Genomic DNA, 22,689 nt, shown 5'->3' on the forward strand with positions numbered 1-22,689 from the left:
AATCCTTGCGCGCCGCCATGTTACTATGGCAGCCGGATGCGCAGCAAGACGGAAGTCAGTACAGTATTTCCGCCTCACAACACTTCCGGGTTGAAAGACGAGTGCTACACTATCTCAGGGTAGGTTGGACGAGCTTTCATTGAATTTCTGCCCCCCAAGTGTGGCGGGCGACTGCGCTGTGGCCTTGTTCCAAGCGAGGCCGCGGCCTGAGGCGGATCGGCCTGTTCCTCGCCGCCGGGGGTTGTGGGGGCCTGGGGCCCAGGCCGCGGTTTGCGGGATCCTCGGGTCGCTGCCCCGGGGCAGGGGCAGAGCAGGGTCAGTCAGAAGCCAGGGCGGTGAGCAGAGGCTGCGTGGGGCCGGAAGTAGGGATAGGTGATTTCCGCTCTTTAGTTGAAACTGAGCGCTCCTCGGGAACCCGCTGGGCTGTTTGGGAAGTCTGTGCCGAAGGGATAATGGGACCCAGTTATGGAGTCCGTAACGGTACCCTGTTAAAATGGCTTTTGCACCGAGGCTAGTCACCGGGCATAAAGGCATTGAGAGGTCTCTCGTAGGAAATCAAAACATTGTTCCAAGAAGAGAGGATGCCAGGAAATGCACAGCATGGGTCAGGCTATGTCATGAGGAACTGAAGGCCCTGGAAGTCTGAAAGGATGTTGATTTTATATAAAGGATAACAGACAAAAGAATTAAGGTTGAGCTGGCTCAGCAAGTAAAACTTGCACAAACATGAGGACCCGAGTTTGAACTCCTAGCTTCCCCACTTACACCCTTCTCCTGTGCATTTAGTGAGGATAAGTAAATAAGCTCTTCTGCATAAATCCCTCCAGTTCCTCAAGAGCGGGTAAGGGTGTGGAGAGATGATTCAGGGGTTAAGATCACTTGTTGCTTGTGTGGAAGACTTGGGCCTGGTTCCCAGCATCCAAATCTATATAGTAGTTCACACCCATCTATGACTTAAGTTCCAGGGACCTCCACGATCACCCAGCAGACATGCATTCATTTACACAACATATACTATTTTCAAATTAAAGGCAAGGTTCAGAAGGGGCAGTTGTAATTAATTTTACTGAAAGGGCCACAGACCATGGCAAAAATTCATTTGGGGCCAAAAAGAGCTCAACAGCTAAGGGGAAAAAAAAAACCCAAAAAACAAAACCCCACTAAACAATAACAATGTGCTGTAACAATAAGGATGTGGAGGAAAATAGGGAAACCGCTCCTACTGATGGCTCCTGGAAGGGTCAGGAACTAGGGTAGCGCTGGGGACGGTGCTCAGTGAAGAGACTGTTGCTAGCATATCTATTTCCATTTTATGGGTTGGCTCTGCCCCATTTCAGGTGCTCATTAACCTCATCTGGCTACCCTAGGGGACACTCCGGATCTAAAGAAACAGAACTGGTTCTAGATAGTGTTTTGGTTCCAACCGTGATTAGAATACAGCCCATCTGCCCACTTGTGGGTTTTCCCTGTATTCTCAGCAGCACAGGCACAGCCAAAGAGAAATCGTTAATCCATGCCAAAAAAATGAAAATTACTAAGAGCAGAACCAGGTTCGGTGTTGGGGCCACAGTGATTGTGTAAGACTGTCTTAGATCCTTGGTAGCCATTGTGCACCCCTGCTGAGACCTTGAAAAGTCTTTGAAAGGGTCCCCTGCATCCCTAGGTAGCACGTCCCAGCTGGGAGATATTTATAAGGGAGGCAGGTCTAAAACAGCTCTGGTACCCCATGGAAGGGGAAGGACCTGCCTTGAAGGTGAAAGATTAAGTGTTCGTTCATGGCCTCTTACCTCTAAAGCACAGTCCTCACAGCTGCCATGCACTACCCAGGATGAGGTAGGTACCTTCTACAGGGAAGGTGCTTAGCATCTAGGTTGGCTAAAGCCTCTGGTGCTAGAGAGAGATTCAGTCTGTAAGGAAAACAGGAACTACAGGTCAGAACATACTGGGAAGAAATTCAAATATACTGGTTTTGGCTGGGTGCAGTAGTACATGCCTTTAAGGCTGTCTCCCAGGAGACAGAAACAGTTGGATACCTGTGAGTTCAGGCCTGCCTGGTCTACAGAGGGAGAGTTTTAGGACAGCCAGGGTCACACAGAAATTCTCTCTGGTTGTGGGGAATGTGCTGTTTTGAACCACATAAATATATCATCTAGTCAAGGATAAATTCTAAATATTTGGACCCAGAAGCAACTCAGATTGAGGAGAGGAATATGAAATGTTTGTATGTAATTCTTTATGCATGAGGGGGAGGGGCTGAGTCAGGGCCTCAGTCCTACAGTGTAGCTGAGAAGGCTCCTCCTGCCTCCACTCCTCAGTGCCAGGTTACAGGTATGTGCAACTGTAAATGTATGGAGTGTTCTTGTTTTGCTGGTCACTGACAAGGCACATCTGCCCTCTTTGTCAGGGCCCAGTGACCCTGCCTGAGGTCTGGGGCTATGTCGTGGTATCAAGATGTCGAGACTTGCCTGATTTTAATGTAGGGCTGGGCCAGGGCTTGCAGGCAATAGAAATGGAGCAGCACACACAGCTGCCTGCCTTTGTGGGCTCTGAGTGCCAACAGAGGAGCTAGACGTTGAGTGACTGAATGGCTGATTGCTAACTTTTAAGTTACAGTGCTTCAGAAAAGCACAGATTGCCACAGAGAATGCAGAAAGGAAGTGAAAACTATGATACTAGTGTTCTAGGATTTCATAGTATTTGTTTGATCAGATTCACCCCCACTACTTCCGCAGCTCCTAGATTCACCCCCACCTACTCCCCCTCCCCACAATTTTATGTCCTCTTTCTGTTTTAAAAATGACCTATTCAGTCAAGTTTGTGCCACCCTGTACTCTGGGTATGGGGCCAGCCTCTGGAGCCATGTCAACCTACCAGGGATAATACCTTAGAGAACACTGACTCTCTCTTCCCCAGGAGCCTCAGTTAGGAGTTGGAGCGCATTAGCCCAGCCCCTTCCCCTCCATGTTTGAATATTGACTGGCTTGATCTCGTACAGGCAACTCCGTACAGCTGCTATAAGTTATGAACACAGCGGCCCTAGCCTGTCCAGAAGACATGTTTTGCTCCAGTTCCCCCAGCCTCTGGCTCGTAAATTCTTTCCCCTTCTGAGACGGTCACTGAGCCTTGGAGGGTGGGCAGGGGATCCAGCTGTTCTTTTGTGGCTGAGCACTCCACTGACACTTGTTCCCTGTCCCTTGACTGGTTGTGAGTTTCTTCACCAATCAGTTGCTGTCCACTGCACAAAGAAGCTTGTGTGATGCAGCCCGAGAGCTGCCCCAGTCTGTGGTCCAGAGGACAAGTGTAGATATAGTGATGCCATGTCTGATTAGCACAACAACAGTGCCAGCTTCACCCTGGGGCTGGGAGCTCCCTAACCATGGGCTCTGGTCCAGAGTTGCAGTACTGAGCGTATTTCCTCCTGTGGAGCAGGCCTTAAATCCACCCAGAAAGCAGCTGGCTACCCTCAAGTTCTGCCACTGTTGCACCCATAGGCACAGTTTGCCATGCTGTTCATTTTAGTCCACACGGCTCACAGCTGGGTAGTGATGATTTTTTTTCCACCCAGCAACCCACATAGCACCTTCTGATACTGTGAAAGCTAGACAGTATGGAGTAAACTTTCTTAAAGAAGTGACCTTCCCGCCAGGTGTTGTGATGCATGCTGGTGTCTTGGGACTGAGGAGACTGGGATGGGAGGACTGCAGCCAGGGTGGGGGCCAACCTGGGCTCCATAGCAAGACTTTGTCTTAGTAAATAAAGCAGAGCAGTCTCCTACCTAAGCTCACAGGCAGGCAAGGGAGCCCCAACAGCAACTGGTAGACTGGGGGTCAGCAGAGAACCTACTGAGAGTCAGGAAAGGACTAGGCATGCTGGGGGAACCACAGCAAGTACCCATCATAGAAGATGAGTCTGTAGGTGGCCTGTGGCCCTAGGCTGTGCATGAATTCTGTGAACTTGGGAGGGGTGTGTGTGTGTGTCTATCATAAAGGCAGTGAGACTAGGCAAAGTGGGTCTCACTGAGCTTTCTGTATATTTTGAATAGTATAAAATTATATAAAATTTATATTCATGACTCCTGGCTTGTCATTTGTCATACAGTTGTGTTTGTCCTGTCACCCTGCCCCCACACGTATGTTTAAAATGCCAAAATAAACCATTGTTGTCACATTTTTCCCAGGATGGAAGGGGGCAAATTTAAGACCCACACTGCAACTTTGCACAAGAAAAAGAAATGGTCTTCTGTGTCTGAAAAAAGACTTCAAAAATGGCCCTCTCAACACTTGGAGAGTGAACAGCCTCAGGTATCTGTGCGGAAGAAGAGGAGGAGGGAGTCGCAGACACCAGCCCAGGAGAGCTTAGAAAGTGAACAGCCTTGGAAAGCCAAGAAGAAGAAGAAGAGGAGGAGGGAGTCCCAGACACCAGCCCAGGAAAGCTTGGAGAGTGAGCAGACTCCAATGTCTATGCTAGGGAAAAGGAGGAGGGAGTCCCAGACACCAGCCCAGGAGAACTTGGAAAGTGAACAGCCTTGGAAAGCCAAGAAGAAGAAGAGGAGGAGGGAGTCCCAGACACCAGCTGAGGAGAGCTTAGAGAGTGAGCAACCTTGGAAAGCCAAGAGAAAGAAGAAGAAGGAGAAGGAGTCCCAGCAGCTTACTTCTTCCCTTCTGAAAAATTCAGAGACCTTCCATAAAGCTAAAAAAACCACTGCTGCCCACAAAAAGAAAAAGAATAGTGTTTGGGAGGTGGATATGGAAACTGGGATCATTCTTGTGGATAAAGAAAACATGGAGAACCTGCTAGAGACTTCTAGAAAGGATGTGGATATTGTTTATGTTGATATGAGCAAGGGACAAAGGTCAGCAAAAGTGAATGACACAGAAGAGCTGCCCATGGCTGAAACCCAGAAACGTGACTGTCGAGAGCTGCACAGTGATATCAGGAGCAAAAAGAATCAAAAGCACCCCCAGAAAATTGCACCCCAGGATGCTATCCAGGGAACCCAGCCTGAGAGGATCTCCCTGCCCCAGTCAGAGTCCTTGTCTCCTGTGGATCTAGAAGGCAAAAACACAAAAATAGCAGTGTTTTGTAAGAAGAAGTCTAAAAAAAAAGTGTTCAGGAGCCAAGAATTGGAGGCCGTCTCTGAGAGTCTTGTTAGCTCAGAGACTATCCCTGAGAGTCTTGATAGTGCACACCATGGAGGAGAGGATGAGACTGAAGAAGAAGGTGAGAGCATCAAAGAATCCCACAGGATCCGGAAAAAGTCCAAGAAGAAGAAGCACAAGTCTGTTACTCTTGCCACCTCTGGTGACAGTGTCTCAGTGCTGGACAGCACGGCTGAGAGTGCCCTCGTGGACTCACCAGAAGGGAATGGTACTTTGAGGGAAGAGGACGTGGACCACGGGTCAACAGAGGCAGAAGCCCAGGCCCGTCCCACCGAGAAGCACAGGAAGGAGATACAGAGGTAAGGTGGAAATGGGATGTGTCTTCTGTGTGCATATGAGGTGACAGCAGTCTTAGGACTAGTGTGACGGTCTTAATTGAGGAGATAACTGGATGTCTTCATATGTAAATATAGTTAAATTAGATTTTCACTGAGATCTATTCTACCTAATTCTATAAGTTTGAGCCATTTTAAGATTTCCAGCCCCCACAGCTTGTCTGAGAGTACGTGTGGACATAAGGGCTATGTACCTTAAACTGGGGATTCTGGAGCAGTAGAAGCTTGGCTCTCACACAAGGAATGTAGCTATGGTTACTGCTGTATTAGTCTACTTCCCTACTTACAGATCCTGGACCCGAGACAGATTTTTCTCTTCTTACTTTTCACTCAGTAATCTTTTTGTGTTTGTTTAGTAGTTCTGGCTTTGACTAGTTTTGCATATTTGCTAAATGTTAAGTGTCACATGGGATGGTATTGATAACACGAATGGGCATTCACACTGTCCTCTCACTGGAACATTGTCAGTACATGGATCATGAGGCAGGGATATGCTAGGGCTGTAGCTCTAACTTTCCTGGGGCCACAGGTCTTAGGAAAGTCACTAACTTGGTGACAAGTAGGCTGGAGGGTATAGCTTCCAGTCTGACGGACTCACTGGTGTTGAGCCTGAACATACGAAGCAGTCAGATTCTGCCATCTGCTGGAGAGCTGGGAAAAACAATTGGGATGGACACATCAAAAACAAAGGGAGAGGGCTGGGGATTTAGCTCAGTGGTAGAGCGCTTACCTAGGAAGCGCAAGGCCCTGGGTTCGGTCTCCAGCTCCGAAAAAAAGAACCAAAAAAAAAAAAAAAAAACCCAAAGGGAGAGATAAGGCCTATGCAGCAGGTGCACCCTGAACACCCAGCTAACCAGCTAGGAGCCAGTGTATTCTACAGCTCCACTCATTGTAAGGGCAGGGGTGTGGGGGTTGTAGAGATCAAAAGGGCTTTATTTACTAGAACCAAGGATGAGAAGTAGCACACAAACTAGCACTAACTGGTAGGATCGAGTTACCTCCTGTCCACACAGACATACACACACACACAGACACACACACACACACACACACACACACACACACACACACACACACACACGTTCATTTAATCTAATCAGGGTGCAGAAAGAATTTGAATATTATGGAATGAATAGCTCCCTCCAAGGTGCAGGTTAACTTCAGTACTTTTTTAGACTGAGACCCATTCAGGAAGAGTTAAGGGATTAGCTGGAGGGCTGACTTGCTGGTAACCTGGTTTTCCCCTTAGATTAGAACCTACCCACGAAGAAAGCAATTTGGAATCAGCTAGCAATTCTGCAACAAGATGCGTATCTGAGGACAGGAGAGATTCTGATGAGTCAGATGTGGATTTGGGCTCTGCAGTGAGGCAGCTCCAAGAGTTCATTCCTGACATACAGGAAAGGGCGGCCACCACAATTAGACGCATGTATCGAGATGACCTAGGGCGCTTCAAAGAGTTTAAGGCACAAGGTAAGCTTTCCAGTGTGCTGCTTTTGAGTGACTGGAATTAATGGAGAAGCATCCTTTAAAAAGATGTTAAAGCTGGGCAGTGGTGGAGCACACCTTTAATCCCAGCATTGCAGAGGCAGAGGCAGGTAGATCTCTATAAATTTGAGGCTAGCCTGGTCTACCAATTGAGTCCAGGACAGTCAAGGCAACACAGAGATACCCTGTCTTTAAAAAAAAAAAAAAAGAAAGAAAGAAAGTCTTAGAAGGCCACAACTGAGCAGTCCGTACTGAGCAGTTGCTGGCCAGAGAGTGTCAGAGTCACCCATTAAAGTGTTTCCTCCTCATTGCGTGTCTTTGTCATGCATGGGAGTGTACAGTGTAAGTGCTCTTTCGTATAAGTATGCACTGTGCGTCGAGTGAGGGGCCTCTCACTCTGGGAGCCAAAGCATCGAAGAGATTAGAAACAATCTAATACACCCCAAGCACCTCACATAGGCACAGTTACAGAACAGTATCTTGGGGGTTTCCCTTTGCTGAATACCCCCTCGAGTTGAATCATGAGGTAGAACAGGCTGAGTTCAAGTTCTCAATCCTCCTGCCTCGGCTTCCCAAATGCTGGAATTAACATTTGTGTATCACCGTGCCTTGCTCCAAATATAAATTACTGGGTTATTTATTTAATTTTGTGGTGTGTATATATGCATGCATGCATTGTTTAGGCCTGGGGTTAGCCGTGCACCAACCATTCAGACACCAGTCTTAAATATGAAGGTGTTACCGAACACTTTCAGATTGATCAGTCGGGGCCACAAGAAGGAAAACCTAATTGTGGCACCTGTCTGTCCTCAGGGCACACTTTTTATATAAAAACCCAGGTTCAAAAGTTTAAGGCAAGCAGTGAAGTGGTATAGCATTTTTGGCTAACTAGACAAAGTGTTATCAGCCGACCTTCAAGCTGACTGGTCCTGAGTGAGGTAAGGAGGGTGGCAGGTGTTGAACAGGGGAGTCTCAGAACATTGAGATAACCGGATATAAGTGATTCAGCCATAACTTTTTGGCTCATTAATAACATTCTTCAGTGTCAGTTAAAGTAATAAGTATGATCTTAACTTCACCTTATGAGTAACATGGCGTCTAGATACAAAGTGGCTATGATTATGTTCAAAGGAGGGAGCCTCACCATGAATAGTAAACCTAAAGTCAGGGCTGAGAATAAAGATCAGCTAGGAGAGCACTTGACTAGCATGCATCCAGCGCTTGGTTTAATTCCCAGAATCCACATAAACTGAGTGTGGTGTGCTGGTGCATGTCTAATCCCAGGAGTCAGAAGTTCAGGTCTCTCCTTAGCTACATAGGGAGTTTGCAGCCAGCCTGAGCTCCATGAAACTGCCTCAACCAAACAAAACAGCTAAAACCAGACAGGTGAACTCTTGAGTCTCCAAGTCTGCCAAAAGAAAGAACTGGGTTTCACACATTTGATCCTTAATGATTGCACAAGGAACAGGAGTTCAGTATTAACTGTGTTGTGTTTGATTGATTCATAGAAAGCTTGTGTTATTTCAGCAGACTTGCTAGCCCCTGTGAACACTACTCTCAGGGAGTTTAGTGATGTGGAAGTAGAGTGGGGCTTCTTTTAGAATCTTCTAAAATGTCCGTTATTTTTAATATAACTATCTTAAAGATATTGAGGAAGCAAGCTAGTCCCTGTGGTAGCGGCTGTCTGGGAAGACTTGGGGAGAAGAGATATGGTTTAGGCTAGAATTGAGGATGGGGACTGGGGAGCCACTCTGTGCCAAAGATACCAGTGGGCCACTCCTGCCCAATGGGCTGCTCCCAGCTAGTCCGAATCCTATAGGTTTTCCATGTGGGCCTGAGAGATGCTCAGTCGATAAAGTGCTTGTTACACAAACATGACCTGAGTTTTGTTTCCAGAATCCATGTAACAGAGCTGGACCTGGTGCCGTATGCCTGTGACCTAACACTGGGGAGGTAGACCAGAAGATCCTTGGGCTTTGCTGACCGGCCAGCCTGGCCCGCTTGGTCAACAGGAGAACCTGTCACCAAAAAAGATGGCTCTGAGGATGACAACTGTAGTCTTCATACACGTACACGCATACACGCATACACACACACACACACACACACACACACACACACACACACAGAGGGGGCAGGGGGAATGAATGTAGTCGGTTTGCTTATATTCATTATTGACAGTCTGTACTTGTCTCTACTCCCTCACTCCAACTCTAGGGGTAGCTATTAGATTTGGCAAATTTTCTGTTAAAGAAAATAAACAAATAGAGAAAAATGTGCAAGATTTCCTGTCCTTGACTGGAATTGAGAGTGCAGACAAGCTGCTGTACACAGACAGATACCCAGAGGAAAAGTCTCTGATCACTAACCTCAAACGGAAGCATGCCTTCAGACTGCACATTGGTAAGTGGGGAAGGAGACCAAGCCTCCCCCAGCCTTCCCACAGCTGCCTGAAGTCCCGTGGTGAGGAAGTACTTCCTCTGAGTCCCGTGGGATTTGCAGTGTCTCCGTGTCTCTCAAGAGTAGTCCTCCATGGATTTTGTGAAAGAGTAAACAATCTTCTATCCTGTCCACTTGGCAGTAATTATCTGTTCCTGTCTGTCATTCCTTCTGCATGAAACACGTCCTTCCATGCATTCTGATCTTCTAAGTGAAGGGCTTTACGCAGCATCCCTGCTCGGGGGCTGCTGCTGAGAGAGTTAGGAGCTCAGTAAGGCTTCCCATGAATGACCCCATGCCTAGAAGTTTATGGAAGCAGAAATTGTACACAGCGGATTATTAAAAACAAGACACAAAGTTGGGGAGAGAAGAAAGGAGGAGGTGGACCTTGGAGGAGTCAGGGAAAAGAGTTAAGAGTGAATATGGTCAGAATACACTGTATAAGATTTATTGATTTATTATGTACACAGTGTTCGGCCTGCATGTTTGCCTGCAGGCAGAAGAGAGCACCAGACTACATTACAGATGGTTGTGAGTCACCATGTGGTGGCCGGGAATGGAACTCAGGACCCCTTGAAGAACTTGACAGTGCTCTTAACCTCTGGGGCACCTCTCCAGACCCCCTAAATATATTTTTAATTGTTTTCATCTTTTTGAGGAGTTTCTCTGTGTAGCCCTGGCTATCATGGAATTTGCTTTGTAGATCAGGCTGGCCTCGAACTCAGAGATCCAATCACATCTGCTTCCCAAAATCTGGGATCAAAGGTGCGTGCCACCAAGTCTGGCAAAAAAAAAAAAAATGTATTTTTAAAAAAGATCAGTAAGGGGGGTTGGGGATTTGGCTCAGTGGTAGAGCACCTGCCTAGCAAGCGCAAGGCCCTGGGTCCGGTCCCCAGCTCCAAAAAAAGAAAAAAGATCAGTAAGTAGTAATAGGTCCCTCATGAAAGAACCGCTTTTGAATCTGGAGATGGTAATCTCACAAGTATTTTCAGTGTACACAGGGAGGCAGGGGGAAGGCTCTCTGGAGAGAGGGAGATGGGGAGGCTGGGAGAAGGTCTTGAAGAGCTTGGTACCCCTCAGCTCACGCCGAAGTGGCAATCCAGTGAGTGGATCTGGGAACCCAGTGTGCACTGCTCCTCAGTGTTTCCTGTTCTGACAGTGCAGGGCGCAGGACACCCCTTCCTCTTCACACTGCTGCATAGCACTTGATCATGTTACCGAGGGTTCTGCTAGGTTACTTTGGTCTGTGACCATGACTCACACTGGCCACACACCACCTCCCTGACTCTGTCTTCTAACTCTCCGTAGGGAAGGGCATTGCTCGGCCCTGGAAGCTTGTGTACTATCGTGCAAAGAAGATATTTGATGTGAATAATTACAAAGGCAGGTAAGAAACTCTCAGTGCGGGACCAAAATTTGTCCTGATGTCAAGAAACAAAATAGCCACAGCCCCGAGTGACAGGTGAGGGTCACAGAGGTTTCTGCATTAAAACCTGACTGGAGATTGTTAGGCTTACACCTTTAAGATTCATTTCCACTCCCAATTCTTTAATAAGCCTTCTGGAATTTTCTGTTTCCTGTGTCCTCTGTCCCTTTGTACCTGGGCTTCAGCACTGGACATCTCCTGCCTTTCTTCTGTGGCTCTTGTATGCTCTGCTCTCTGATGCAGTAAGCACCATAGTGTTCCCTTCTGCCCTGTGGTTCATCCTCTCCCTTCTTCTTCCCCAAAAAGTCCCCAGTTCTCATCTATGTCCAACACTCTGAATTGAGTTGGGAGTCTGAACTGAGGCACTCATGCTGACTTGCAAACACCATACCTACTGCGTCATCTCCTGGACCCATTCCCTCCCTCTCTCCCACCACCACTGCCCACTGTAGCCTTATGCTCCCACCCACAATTCAATCCTTTTTAATCTAGAAAACCTATTTTGTTTGTGTGTGTCTGAGTATGTGCGTGCGCACATACACCATGCATACTCAGGAGCCTGCAGAGGTCAGAAGAAGCATAAAATTGCTTGAAACAGGGGTTGCAGGCTGTGAGCCACCATGTGGGTGCTGAGATCTGACCTGGGGCCTCTCAAGAGCAGTCAGTGTAGCTAGGTATGATGGTGCATACCTTTAATCCCAGCATGGGGAGACAGAGACAGGAGGAGCTCTGTGAGTTTGAGGCCAGCCTAGTCCACACAGCAAGTTTTAGGACAGCCAGGGCTATCCCAAAAAACAAAAACAACCAAAAAAGAATGGTAAGTGCTTTTAACCACTGAGCTATCTATTCAGCCTTTACCTATAGTTCACGTCCTTTAGGTTGTGAGCCATCTGTCCAGGCCTTAGGTGGAACCCAGGCCTTGTGTTTGTCACAAAATGCCAAGTCATGGAGTCACATCCAAGTCACAGCTCCAAGGAAGTTGGTTCTCGCGTTGATCATATGAATACTAAGTGAAAGAATTCTTCCATGTGGGGGTGGCGTATGACTGAGTGGCGTACATGATGTTGGTTAACAGTAGGCAGCACTGGTCTAGAGGACATAGTATGATCCAGGGGTCCATAGATGTTGACTGCAGGCTTAGAGCAGCACAGAGGAGACTCAGCAGGGGCACTCAGTGTTCCCTGCAGGGTACCATCCAGATAGCAGTACCAGTGGGTGGAGACAGCCATCCATGTTCAAGCCAATGCAGGCTGTGACGTAAGAACAGGCCTAGATGGTTCAGCATGGCCTATGAGAGACTGAGTAGACCTTGGCTCTTTCAGCCGTGATTGATGGCATAATAACCACTGAAGTGTACAGACAGACAGTGAAGGGCTCCAGCCATGGGTGGGAGGGGCTCCAGCCATGGGTAGGAGAGGCATGGCTTCCTATCAGTGCTGCCATTAGCTTTTCCTATGTTCTACCATGAGATGCCGTTCCTAGTCTTAGACTTCATTAAACCTAGCAATCTTTTTCCTTCTCTTCAGGTACAATGAGGAAGATACTAAGAAGCTGAAGGCCTACCATTCCCTCCATGGAAATGACTGGAAAAAGATTGGGGCCATGGTAGCCCGAAGCAGCCTTTCAGTTGCCCTCAAGTTCTCTCAGATTGATGGTGGTGAGTGGCCTCTCTGTGAAATAAGCCGGTATGCAGAGGTCTCTGTGGTCCACTCTCAGTGTGTGCTCCTTTTAAAGACCCTCTCCATGCCTGTTCATTTGACGTGTCTGTATGCACTAACCATGCGTCAGTCCATACCCTGCAGCATGAGCTGCTGCTCGTGCCAGGCAGGCCTTCCAGAGGTTGGCCAGGAGGAAGCCCATGAGAGTGACATGTGCGGCTACTTTGCCCCTAAATGTTGGGCCTTAAACTGGGTAGAGTGGCACACTCCTGGCCTGTGGGAGGCAGAGGCAGGCAGAGCTCTGTGAGTTTGAGGCCAGCCTGGGCCTACATAGTGAGTTCCAAGACAGACAGAACTACATAGAGACCCTGCCTCAAAAAACAAACCAAAAAAAAAAAAAAAAAAAAACCCTGTTGTCAGTTATTTTCAGTTTGTTTGGGTGAGCTTTTCCCATTATTTTGTGGAAAGCACCTGATTTATTATCCCCTTTTTCATGTGCTTGGAAGCAAATGGATGAGCAGCTATGATATAGGATCATCCTTTTATGTCTGCAGATAGAAACCATGGCACTTGGAGTAAGGCAGAAACTCAGAGGCTGATCAAGGCTGTGGAGGATGTGATTCTAAAGAAGATGTCTTCCCAAGAATTAAGAGAACTAGATTCTAGACTCCAGGAAGACCCTGAAGGTCGCCTGTCGATTGTCCGGGAAAAACTCTATAAGGGCATATCATGGGTGGAGGTGGAAGCTAGAGTGGAGACCCGGAACTGGATGCAGTGCAAAAGTAAGTGGTAAGTGTGAGGCTTCCTGTGTACCCTGCAGTAGGGCTCTCAGTGTCTGGTCTGGGCAAGAGGTACACACAATAGTGTGCACAGCACACAGTGCCAGGAATGCTCCAGCGTCCACTGCACCTCCTTCACCTAATGGACCTTGATGGACAGGGTGCCAGTGTGCAGCAGCCTCTGTGTCGTGTGTATTTCTTCCTCTTTCAGATCCTAAAGACAGGCTTAGTGGTATACACCTGTGAATCCAGTATCCAAGGGGTTGAGGCAGGAGGATCTCAAGTTTGGGACCAGGTTCAACAGTAGACTAGCTAGACTTGTGACTTTTTTTTTTTCTTGGAGCTGGGGACCGAACCCAGGGCCTTGCACTTGCTAGGCAAGCGCTCTACCACTGAGCTAAATCCCCAACCCCTCTCCAGCCCGTCTTAGGACTCTTAACCACATCTTTCCATAGCTTTAGTTTGGCAAATAGGACTTTTTTTCTTTTATATTAAAATAGCTTCTCCATACCCCATATTTTGCTGAGTAGTGACCCAGAAGTTAGAGATATGCAACACTGAAGGAAATGGCAGAATTTGAGAGAGAAATCCAAGGATGTCAGGGTCTAGTGGCAGCATAGCTTGGCCTTGTGTGTTTGCAGTTGTAGGTCGGCAGTTGCTCTGGGCTCTGCTACAGCACAGTGGTTGTAGTCACACCCTGAGCTAGGAGGGCAGTTTCTGTTCCCTTCTGGCTGCATGCTCCCTACCTGCTCTCACTTTCCCAAGTCCTGGACATGCAGCAACATCCTGCCTGAAGCAGTGATTCCTCATGGGCTGGACCCACAGTATCTGTCCATGGTACTCAGTGACCCCACCTTCCAAATGAGGGTAAGATCTGTTACAGTACAATACTTTGCATTAAAAGTAGACCCATGGGGGTTGGGGATTTAGCTCAGCGGTAGAGCACTTGCCTAGCAAGCGCAAGGCCCTGGGTTCGGTCCCCAGCTCCGAAAAAAAGAAAAAAGGAAAAAAAAAAAAAAAGTAGACCCATGGCTTACACTATCCATACAACTTTCAACTCTGCTTGGGATATTTGGGTACTTTGTTTTGGTTTTATTCTGGGGTTCAGACCCAGGTTGGGAGGAGCAGTGTGTATTAGCTGTGTGTGTGTTATGCATAGCAGTGCAGTCCTGCCATCCCAGCACTCAGAAGGCTGAAGGCAGGGGGTTTAAGGGTTCAAGGCCAACACTGGCCACAGAGGGGAGACATTAATTGAAAACCTGAAGAGGAGAGAGAGAGAGGGAAGACGAGGGAAAGTGTGTACATGGAAAAAGTGATCTGTCAGGCTGCTGCTGCTGCTGCTGCTGAGTTTTACCCACAGGCTGGCAGCCCAAACTCCGGCCATGAGCCACGAGCCCCAGGAGTCAGCATGCGAGTTCTCAGCAAGCTTGACATTAGTGTTCAGAGACTTGCATTGGTAGCAAGAAAACTGTTGGTTTTGTTTGTTTTGGATTTATTTATTCGTATGTTTGAATGCTTTGCCTGCATATATGTCTGTGTACCACGTGCATACTTGGTGCTTTCTAAGGTCAGAAGAGGGCACTGGATCTCTTAAAACTAGAGTTACAGACAGTTGTGTAGTCAAGGGCTTTTTCACCCATGCCCCAGTTCCCAAAATAACAATTCTGACATGTAATTATATATGACTAAATCAGTGCCTAGGTCATAAGTTTGGGCTTCTTCCCTGACTACCCATAGCTTAAATAACCTGTTTATTCTATGAGTGCCAACGGCTGGTTACTTTCGTGCATCTGTCTCCTAAAAGTTTGGGGTGAATCTCTTCCCGTCTGACTCTATCCCAGAGTTCCTCTTTCCCTACTGGAATTCCCATCTCCTACTTCCTGCCTTAGCTCATTGACCAATCAGCTTTTTATTGACAGGCGATGCTTCCATACAGAACATAAGAGATTCTCTCCACACAGTTGTGAGCCATCATAGTAGTACTAGGAATTGAACCCAAGTCCTCTGGAAGAACAGCCAGTGCTCTTACCTGCTGAGCCCCAATAGCCATTTATAAACAGTCACAAGAGCATATGCAGAGTGCCCTTCAATGGCTATAAACAGGCTTAATCTTGTTCTCTCCAACACTGCCTTTACGGGGCTATAAAGAGATGGCCCAGTGGGTAAAGCATTAAGGACCTGAGTTCACAGGCAAAGCATTCAAACATACGAGTAAATAAACATAAAAACAAGCAAACAAAACAGCTTTCCTGCTACCATTGCAAGCCTCTGAACACTAATGCCAAGCTTGCTGAGAGTTCGAATGCTGACTCCTGGGGCCTGAGGCTCATGGTTGGAGTTTGGGCTGCCAGCCTGTGTCCCAGTAAAAGCACGGGCAATTAGAACAGGAGTGCTGTCAAGGGTACAACTCAGCAGCAGCAGCCTGACAGTTCTGGGGTTACATGTTGGCTCTGTCACTAGCAGACACATTACGCCCAAACCTGGCCCACTAACTCCACAAACCCCATGTGTTTAAGTCAAGTAGGAGAGCAGTGCCCCTTCTGGTGCAGTCTTACCATGCAAATGCCTACTTACGTGAAAGCTTCACTTCCTGCAAAGCCAGCAGTTCAGAATGTTCTCATTAGTCCACAATTAATTGGGTCTAAAAACAGTCTTATTTCCACTAATACGATGTCACAAAGCACAGCCAGTGAGTCAGCAGAGGAGCTGAAGAGAAAACATGGAGGTGAGAAGGATGGGGATGACAGCCTTCGGAATGCGTGTATCTTAACGTGTTGCAAAGTCCATTGTACAGGGAAGTCAGCATGCTGATGTTTTGAAGGTGCATCATGAAAATAGTATTGATAAGTGTAGTTTGAAGTAAGTAAGTGCTTTTCAGTTGAAATATTCTACTTTTATAGAACTAGTAATGGTTTTTCATCAATCTTCATGAGTAAAACCAAACTTTGTCGTTTATCAATTTGAAAAAAAATTTTCCCTTACAAAAATTTCATACCACAAAATAGACTCTCATGCCCATTATCCACATTCGACCTTGATGCCCACTTTATCCATGTATTTATTCCTGCCCAGTGAATGAGAGCGACTGCTGTGATTAAAATAGGAAAGTTGTACTTTTGTTAAGAATTATTTATTTTATATATGTGTACACTGTAGCTGTCTTCAGACACAGCAGAAGAGGACATGGGATCTCATTACAGATGGTTGTGAGCCACCATGTGGTTGCTGGGAATTGAACTCAGGACCTCTGGAAGAGCAGACGGTGCTCTTAACTGCTGAGCCATCTCTCCAGCCACCCACCCCCCTTTTTTTAAAAGATTTATTTATTTTATGTATATGAGTACAGTCTACAGCTATCTTTTTTGGTTCTTTTTTTTCGGAGCTGGGGACCGAACCCAGGGCCTTGCGCTTCCTAGGTAAGCGCTCTACCACTGAGCTAAATCCCCAGCCCAGTCTACAGCTATCTTCAGACACACCAAAAGAGGGCATTGGATCTCATAACAGATGGTTATAAACCATTGTGATTTCTGGGAATTGAACTCAGGACCTCTAGAACAGTCAATACTCTTAACTTCTAAGCCATCTCTCCAGCCCTGGAAAGTTGTACTTTTAAAACTAAAATTAAGGGGTTGGGGATTTAGCTCAGTGGTAGAGCACTTGCCTAGCAAGCGCAAGACCCTGGGTTCGGTCCTCAGCTCCGAAAAAAAAGGAAAAAAAAAAAAAAACTAAAATTAAACTATGCTTTTCTTTTTTTTAATAGGACAGAGATTCTTACCAAAAGGATGACCCATGGTGGGTTCGTGTATCGTGGGGTCAAGGCTCTACAGGCCAAAATAACTCTTATTGAAAGGTACCAAAATAGGGATGGGTGCTGTGTGAACCCGTTTGTTAATCCAGAGATTAGGGTGCCATTGCTTGCACCTTTCTTCGCGTGTGTCCCAGTGGGTGTGTGACTTGCCTTTCTGAGCTTCAGTTGACCAACTCTGAATGAGGCTGATAGAAGTTACCTGTGCCCAGTGTTCTTGGGAGAGTGAGAGACAGTGCATGCGGTCACACTGTGTACTCAGTCAAGGGTGCTAGTTCAGTCTGTAGAGCTGTCCCTGTGGGAAAAGTTAGATAGCCCCCTGCACTGTAAATGGATTTTTTTTTTTGCCATATGTAATTGTTGTCTTGGAGACTTGTTGCTGAATAAAGTCACCATTTCTAGCTCTTACTGCACTCTGACTGACTATTTCAACTCAGCTGTTCTTGCTCAAATTCCTCTCCACACTGATTCAAACAGGCTTTTCTTGGCTTCTGACTAAATTACTCTGCTTGGTCTCACAGTACCTCTAGCAATCTGTTCTAATCTTTGGCTCCTCCTCCTTCTCTGGATCATTCTGTCTTCACCTGCAACCTGTCTCTCTAAAACTGTCCTTGTAAAACTGCTGTCTCCTTCTCTTCCTCTCACCCCTGCCTCCTCCCCACCTCCCTGTGCTGCTTTCTTCAATTGCCTGTCTTCCCTCTCCTCATGAGAGTTGGGCATATCCTGTCTCATCCTGTCAAATCTTTCTCTGATTCATCACTTTGTCTGCTCCTCAGTTAATTTCATTTTGAAACATTGCTGCTTCCCTCTAACTTTACCCTCACTGTTTGGGATTAAAGATGTAGCTTTCCAGCTGTATCATGCAGACCCAGAAGCTCTTTGAATGTGATCCCTTGCCAGAGCAGCCATTTGGCTGGATTACAATCCCTCTACACTGCACCACAATGACACTGTTGGTGTGACTTGCGTGGTTTTGTCCTGAGTTCCTGTCTATGCAGAGTTCTCATCACAGTAGTCTCAAGGGAAGTGGAGGTGTGAGAATCTCTGTAACAGCCGTGAGTCTGGCAGACCTAGGCTGATGATGCTGGAGGACCAGCAAGAGCATCAGAGGCCCTTGTTGTGGCCATCCTATCCAGCTTCTATATCCCAGCTGTCTGCCATGCTTCCTGTCTTACACTGACTGGCTATCCCCCACTCCTCCTGCAGGAGAGACAGATGAGCAGATCTGAGGAGACATCTAAGACCAGACAGGACTGAGGTCCTGGGTCTCACCAATTGGTAGTTGTGACAAATTGAGTCGGCCCAGACCCTCAGCTCCATTTATTTGTCTGATGCCACCTGTCCCCATGGGACTGCCGGCTGTTGGTCATGTGTAGTGCACACACAATGCTATAGTGTCTTGAGGAGAGGGCATGAGACAGTGTGCTGTTCCTGGGGATCTGTGATGAATAGAGAGATGGCTTTTCAGCCCAGCTCCATAGCTCATTCTCTGACCTTGGATTAACCTTGGGCTAGGCTGGGTAGTGTAGTTGAGGAGATTGAATTGGGGTGAAAGCCCCTGGCTTTTCAGATCTTGGTATTCTGTGAGCCTATAGAGGTGAATTTCCCTTGAAAATTTTATTTTTTCTTACAGGCTGTATGAATTAAATGTGAATGATGCTAATGAAATAGATTGGGAAGATCTTGCTGGTGCCATAGGGTAAGACCACTTATTGAACAGTAAACTTATTCAATGATGAGACATTTTAAAATATGCTTTCCTTATGGTATGTGCCTGTGTGTGAGTGTGTATGTGCCTGTGTATACGGTGCGTACGTGGAGGTCGGAAGACTTGTGAGATTCAGTCTCTCCTTCACCATGTGGGTTATAGAGATCAGTCTTATCTTACCAGGCTCTGTGGCGGCATCCAGAGAGATAACTTTCAATACATGACTCCCTACCATACCTTATCAGGCCAAAAATTCATGGCATATGTGGAATTGTGTGTGAGTGCAGGAAGATGGGTAGAGAGCTATCTCATTCTATAGTGTTTTTCACCAGAGCACAAGGATCTGAGTCCAGTCTCCTCATATATCAAAGCCATACAGGGTGGCGGCATCTGTAGCCCCTGCTGGAAGGGTGGGCAGAAATCGGAGGACCAGCCCGAGCTGCACACCATCTCAAAAGATAAGGTGGACATGATGAGGAAGGCTTCAGCCTCCACCCTCCACACATAGCACCAGCCACGCTGGGTCATCCCTGCACCTCGTACTTCACTTTGCTTTGCTTTCTCTGTGCAGGATCTTGCTATGTAGCCCAGGTTGGCCTCAAACTCACCATCTTTTCGCCTTCAACTTAGAGAACTGGGGAACGTTTAGGGGAAGCAGTCCACATCCAGAAGCAGTAGGATGGTGTTGCTGATTGACAAGTGTTACATGGTCCCTGATGTCTCACCTGCAACCACTGAGGGAAGTCAGGGCAAGGATTGGAGGCAGGAGCTGATGCCAAGGCCAGGAGCACTGCCTGCTCAGCCTGCCTTCCTATGCCACTCAGAACCAAGCCAGGGGTGGCAGCACCCACAGTGTGCTAGGTTCTCCCACATTCAAAAACCTGCCCCACATGCTTGCCCCTAGGCATTTCTCAGTTGAGCTTCCCTCTTCCAAAATGTTTCTGGCTTATGACAAACATAATGTAGCCAGCACAATTTGACTTTTTAATAGAAAATAGGTTACATTGTCCAGAATAAGAGAGGCATGAAAAGGAACAGTGAGTAGCCCTCTGACCATGGGAAACTGGCCTCTGGGTCCCTTCCCAGAGCATTTGTGCAGAGGCCTACAGGCCCTGGACGTGTCCTACTGTCACAGCTAATGCTGGCCCTGCACTTTTCTCCTCCTCCACCTGCAGGGTCTCCAGGGACTGCCGTTCCGAGGGCCAGCTTTGACTGAGTCAGTCTTTTTATAATACTTCCTCCTAGGGTTGGGGATTTAGCTCAATAATACTTCCTCCTTTGCATTCTCCCCTTCCCCCTCCCTCCCCCCCTTCTCTTTGTTATTCTGTTGCTCTGTGAGTTTGTTTTTGAGCTTCCTGAGAAGTCCTCTTTTCTACTGAACTCTGCCTTTTCCTAAGGATTGCTTTATGACAGCACCTAGTAGTTTTTAACCTTTTATCCGGATTTAAAGAGACAAAGGAAGAAATGGGCCTCTGTATACCCACCCACCCCCTCCTCAGAAACTGGTCGCAGCCGACCAGCCTAACTCAGCTGTGTCCACCTCTTCTGCTTGTTTTCTTAGTAAATTCCATCTGCTTTAGAGCCTTGCTACCCCGCAGGACTTGGAAAGTCCCTTTGAGAAATTCCATTTGGATACCAGTAATTCTGTTTCTAGAAATACAGTCTACAGAATCAACTCTCGGTATACTTGGGATGAGTTATATGTAGAATGACCTGCCGTGGTAGCTGCCTGTGATCGGAGAGCATGCACAAAGCCCTGGGCTCTGTCCCCAGCACCACGTAGAGTCAGCTTTGGTCACCACACCTATGATGCCAGCATTATAGGTAAAGTTAGTTGTCAGTGTCCTGAGTTGCTCAGGACAATCAAAGAGGGTCACGGCAGACTGTAATCCAGCCTCTGACCTGACCCTCGGACAGCAGAGCACATTTATTGATTGTCACACAAAAGTTGTTTTTTGGGTAGAACAAATTCCTCATACCAAAGCCCCTGATCTCATCTCTGTATTTCCCGGCCCTGCAACTTTAATCCTCATAGCTCACTGTTTGCAGTACTCAACAGTACAGGAGACTCCAGGTGCGCCAGGACTGTCTTGTGACCAAAGTCATGTGGCTGTAAAGCTCCTTCAGAAGTACAACTGTAGATAACAGGAAGTGATCACTGTTTTCCACAAAGATTTCTTCAAGGTCAAAGTATTTCTAGAATACAATTCTTCATTCTCATGTCTGCTCTAGATACAGTGGAAAACGGCTATTTCGTTCTAATGCTTACCCTAGATACAGGGATTTACTAGGACAGCATTTCAGGCAGGAGGGTTGAGAGTCATCCTTGACTGGATAGACTGTCCCAGGCCTGCATAGAATACATGAGACTCCATCACAAAAGAACTGATAACGTGCTCACTGATGTTTTCTCTTACCTTTCCTTTCAAAGGGATGTCCCTCCACCTTTCGTTCAGGCAAAATTTTATAAGCTGAAAGCTGCCTGTGTTCCCTTTTGGCAGAAAAAGACTTTTCCAGGTCAGTATGCAAACCCTTGTCTAGTTAAGAGTATGGTGTTGTCCCAGTGAGGTGATCCCAGCACTGAGGAGGTGGGGTATCAGAATCTGTGTGGTAGACGCCAGCCTCTGCTATACAGCGTCACCTGAGCATTATGAGAACCTGTCTCCAGAGTCTCCACCCCTTCAGGCTAAGTCCAGGGCTCTGACAGGTTCTCAGGGCAGTGTGCTGCGCCCTACTGCCTCATAAAGCCAGTCAGGGAGGGACCCTGTCCTGAAGAGTGGCCTAAAACACTGTTCTGTACTGTGCAGACATCACTACCCAGCTCACCTCCTTGTCAAGTCCAGGACTAATACTGTCAGGCCTCAGTGTCCTTATTGCAAAGGCCGATTAGAGGGAGCTGGGGAATTGTCTCAGTAAGTGTTTACTGTGCAACTGTGGGTGACAAAGACAGGACTCAGCCAGGCCTGCAAAGCTACCCCGTCTGGAGAAATGTGGTAGAGAGCAATTGAGGAAGCACTTGACATCAGCCTCTGGACTCCACACAGATGTCACCCGTACCATGATGATGGTGGTGGCGGTGGTGGTGGTGGTGGCGGTGGTGGTGGTGAAGAAGAAGAAATAATGTCTGCCTTGTAGGGTTTTTTCAAAGACTGTGTAAGAGACTGTGCACCAGATAAACTGGCTTTTCCGTGTGCTAATAGGTGTGGGCATTATCATTAAGGCTCTGCGACCTTTGACCTTAGAGGCTTATACAGATATGTCCAAAATGACCTTTTCTGTAGAAATCATTGACTACTTATATGAGAACAGTCTGCCTTTGCTGAAGGAAAAGTTAGCCAAGAAGATGAAGAAAAAAGACAGCCAGATCCAGAAGCCCATGGCTCCCAAACAAAACTTCCTCTTCAAAGACATCTTCCATTGCGATGATGACAGCGATGAAGGGGGCTTAGAGGAACCCAGGTAAGTACAGGTCACTGATTCCCCTCCTGTTCCTTAGGTTCTGCATGCACACGTGACAATCAGCTCCTCTTCCAAATTGCACCTAAGTTGCTCACCTTAAAACAAGAAGGGGTCGGGGTTGGGGATTTAGCTCAATGGTAAAGCGCTTGCCTAGGAAGCGCAAGGCCCTGGGTTCGGTCCCCAGCTCCGAAAAAAAGAACCAAAAACAAAACAAAACAAAACAAAAAAAAAACCAAGAAGGGGTCGCTTTGGCTTTCTGTAGCTCCAGTCCAGGCCTTGGTGCTCTCTGCCTGTGGAAGCAGCACACACGACAGCAGATCCTTTACCTCCTAACCAGGCAGCAGAAGAGAACAAGGATCCCACAGTCCTTTCAAGGCTCACCCCCATTGCCTGCAGAACTCCCATGCCCAACCATCATCTCACACGATACATG

At 47.3% G+C, this 22,689-nt stretch overlaps 1 protein-coding gene across 6 annotated transcripts in view; it reads left to right on the plus strand.

The window, feature by feature from the left end:
• Positions 1 to 22,689, plus strand: part of Ttf1 (transcription termination factor 1) — a 24,638-nt gene continuing 1,949 nt past the window's right edge. Inside the window, exons 1-11 of one of the 6 annotated variants that reach the window (XR_015683287.1) lie at positions 1 to 119; positions 4,178 to 5,458; positions 6,744 to 6,967; positions 8,879 to 9,385; positions 10,730 to 10,808; positions 12,374 to 12,504; positions 13,060 to 13,287; positions 17,045 to 17,134; positions 18,723 to 18,788; positions 21,229 to 21,314; positions 22,079 to 22,256. Coding sequence is in view for 2 of the 6 variants with exons in the window: in NM_001427196.1 (NP_001414125.1) it covers positions 4,179 to 5,458; positions 6,744 to 6,967; positions 9,200 to 9,385; positions 10,730 to 10,808; positions 12,374 to 12,504; positions 13,060 to 13,294; positions 17,045 to 17,134; positions 18,723 to 18,788; positions 21,229 to 21,314; positions 22,079 to 22,256 (2,555 nt within the window). In the remaining 4 variants the exon portion in view is untranslated. 6 annotated transcript variants of the gene reach the window in all.

This window comes from Rattus norvegicus, chromosome 3 (genome assembly GCF_021556685.1).
Source record: "Rattus norvegicus strain SHRSP/BbbUtx chromosome 3, alternate assembly SHRSP_T2T, whole genome shotgun sequence".
NCBI lineage: Eukaryota > Metazoa > Chordata > Mammalia > Rodentia > Muridae > Rattus > Rattus norvegicus.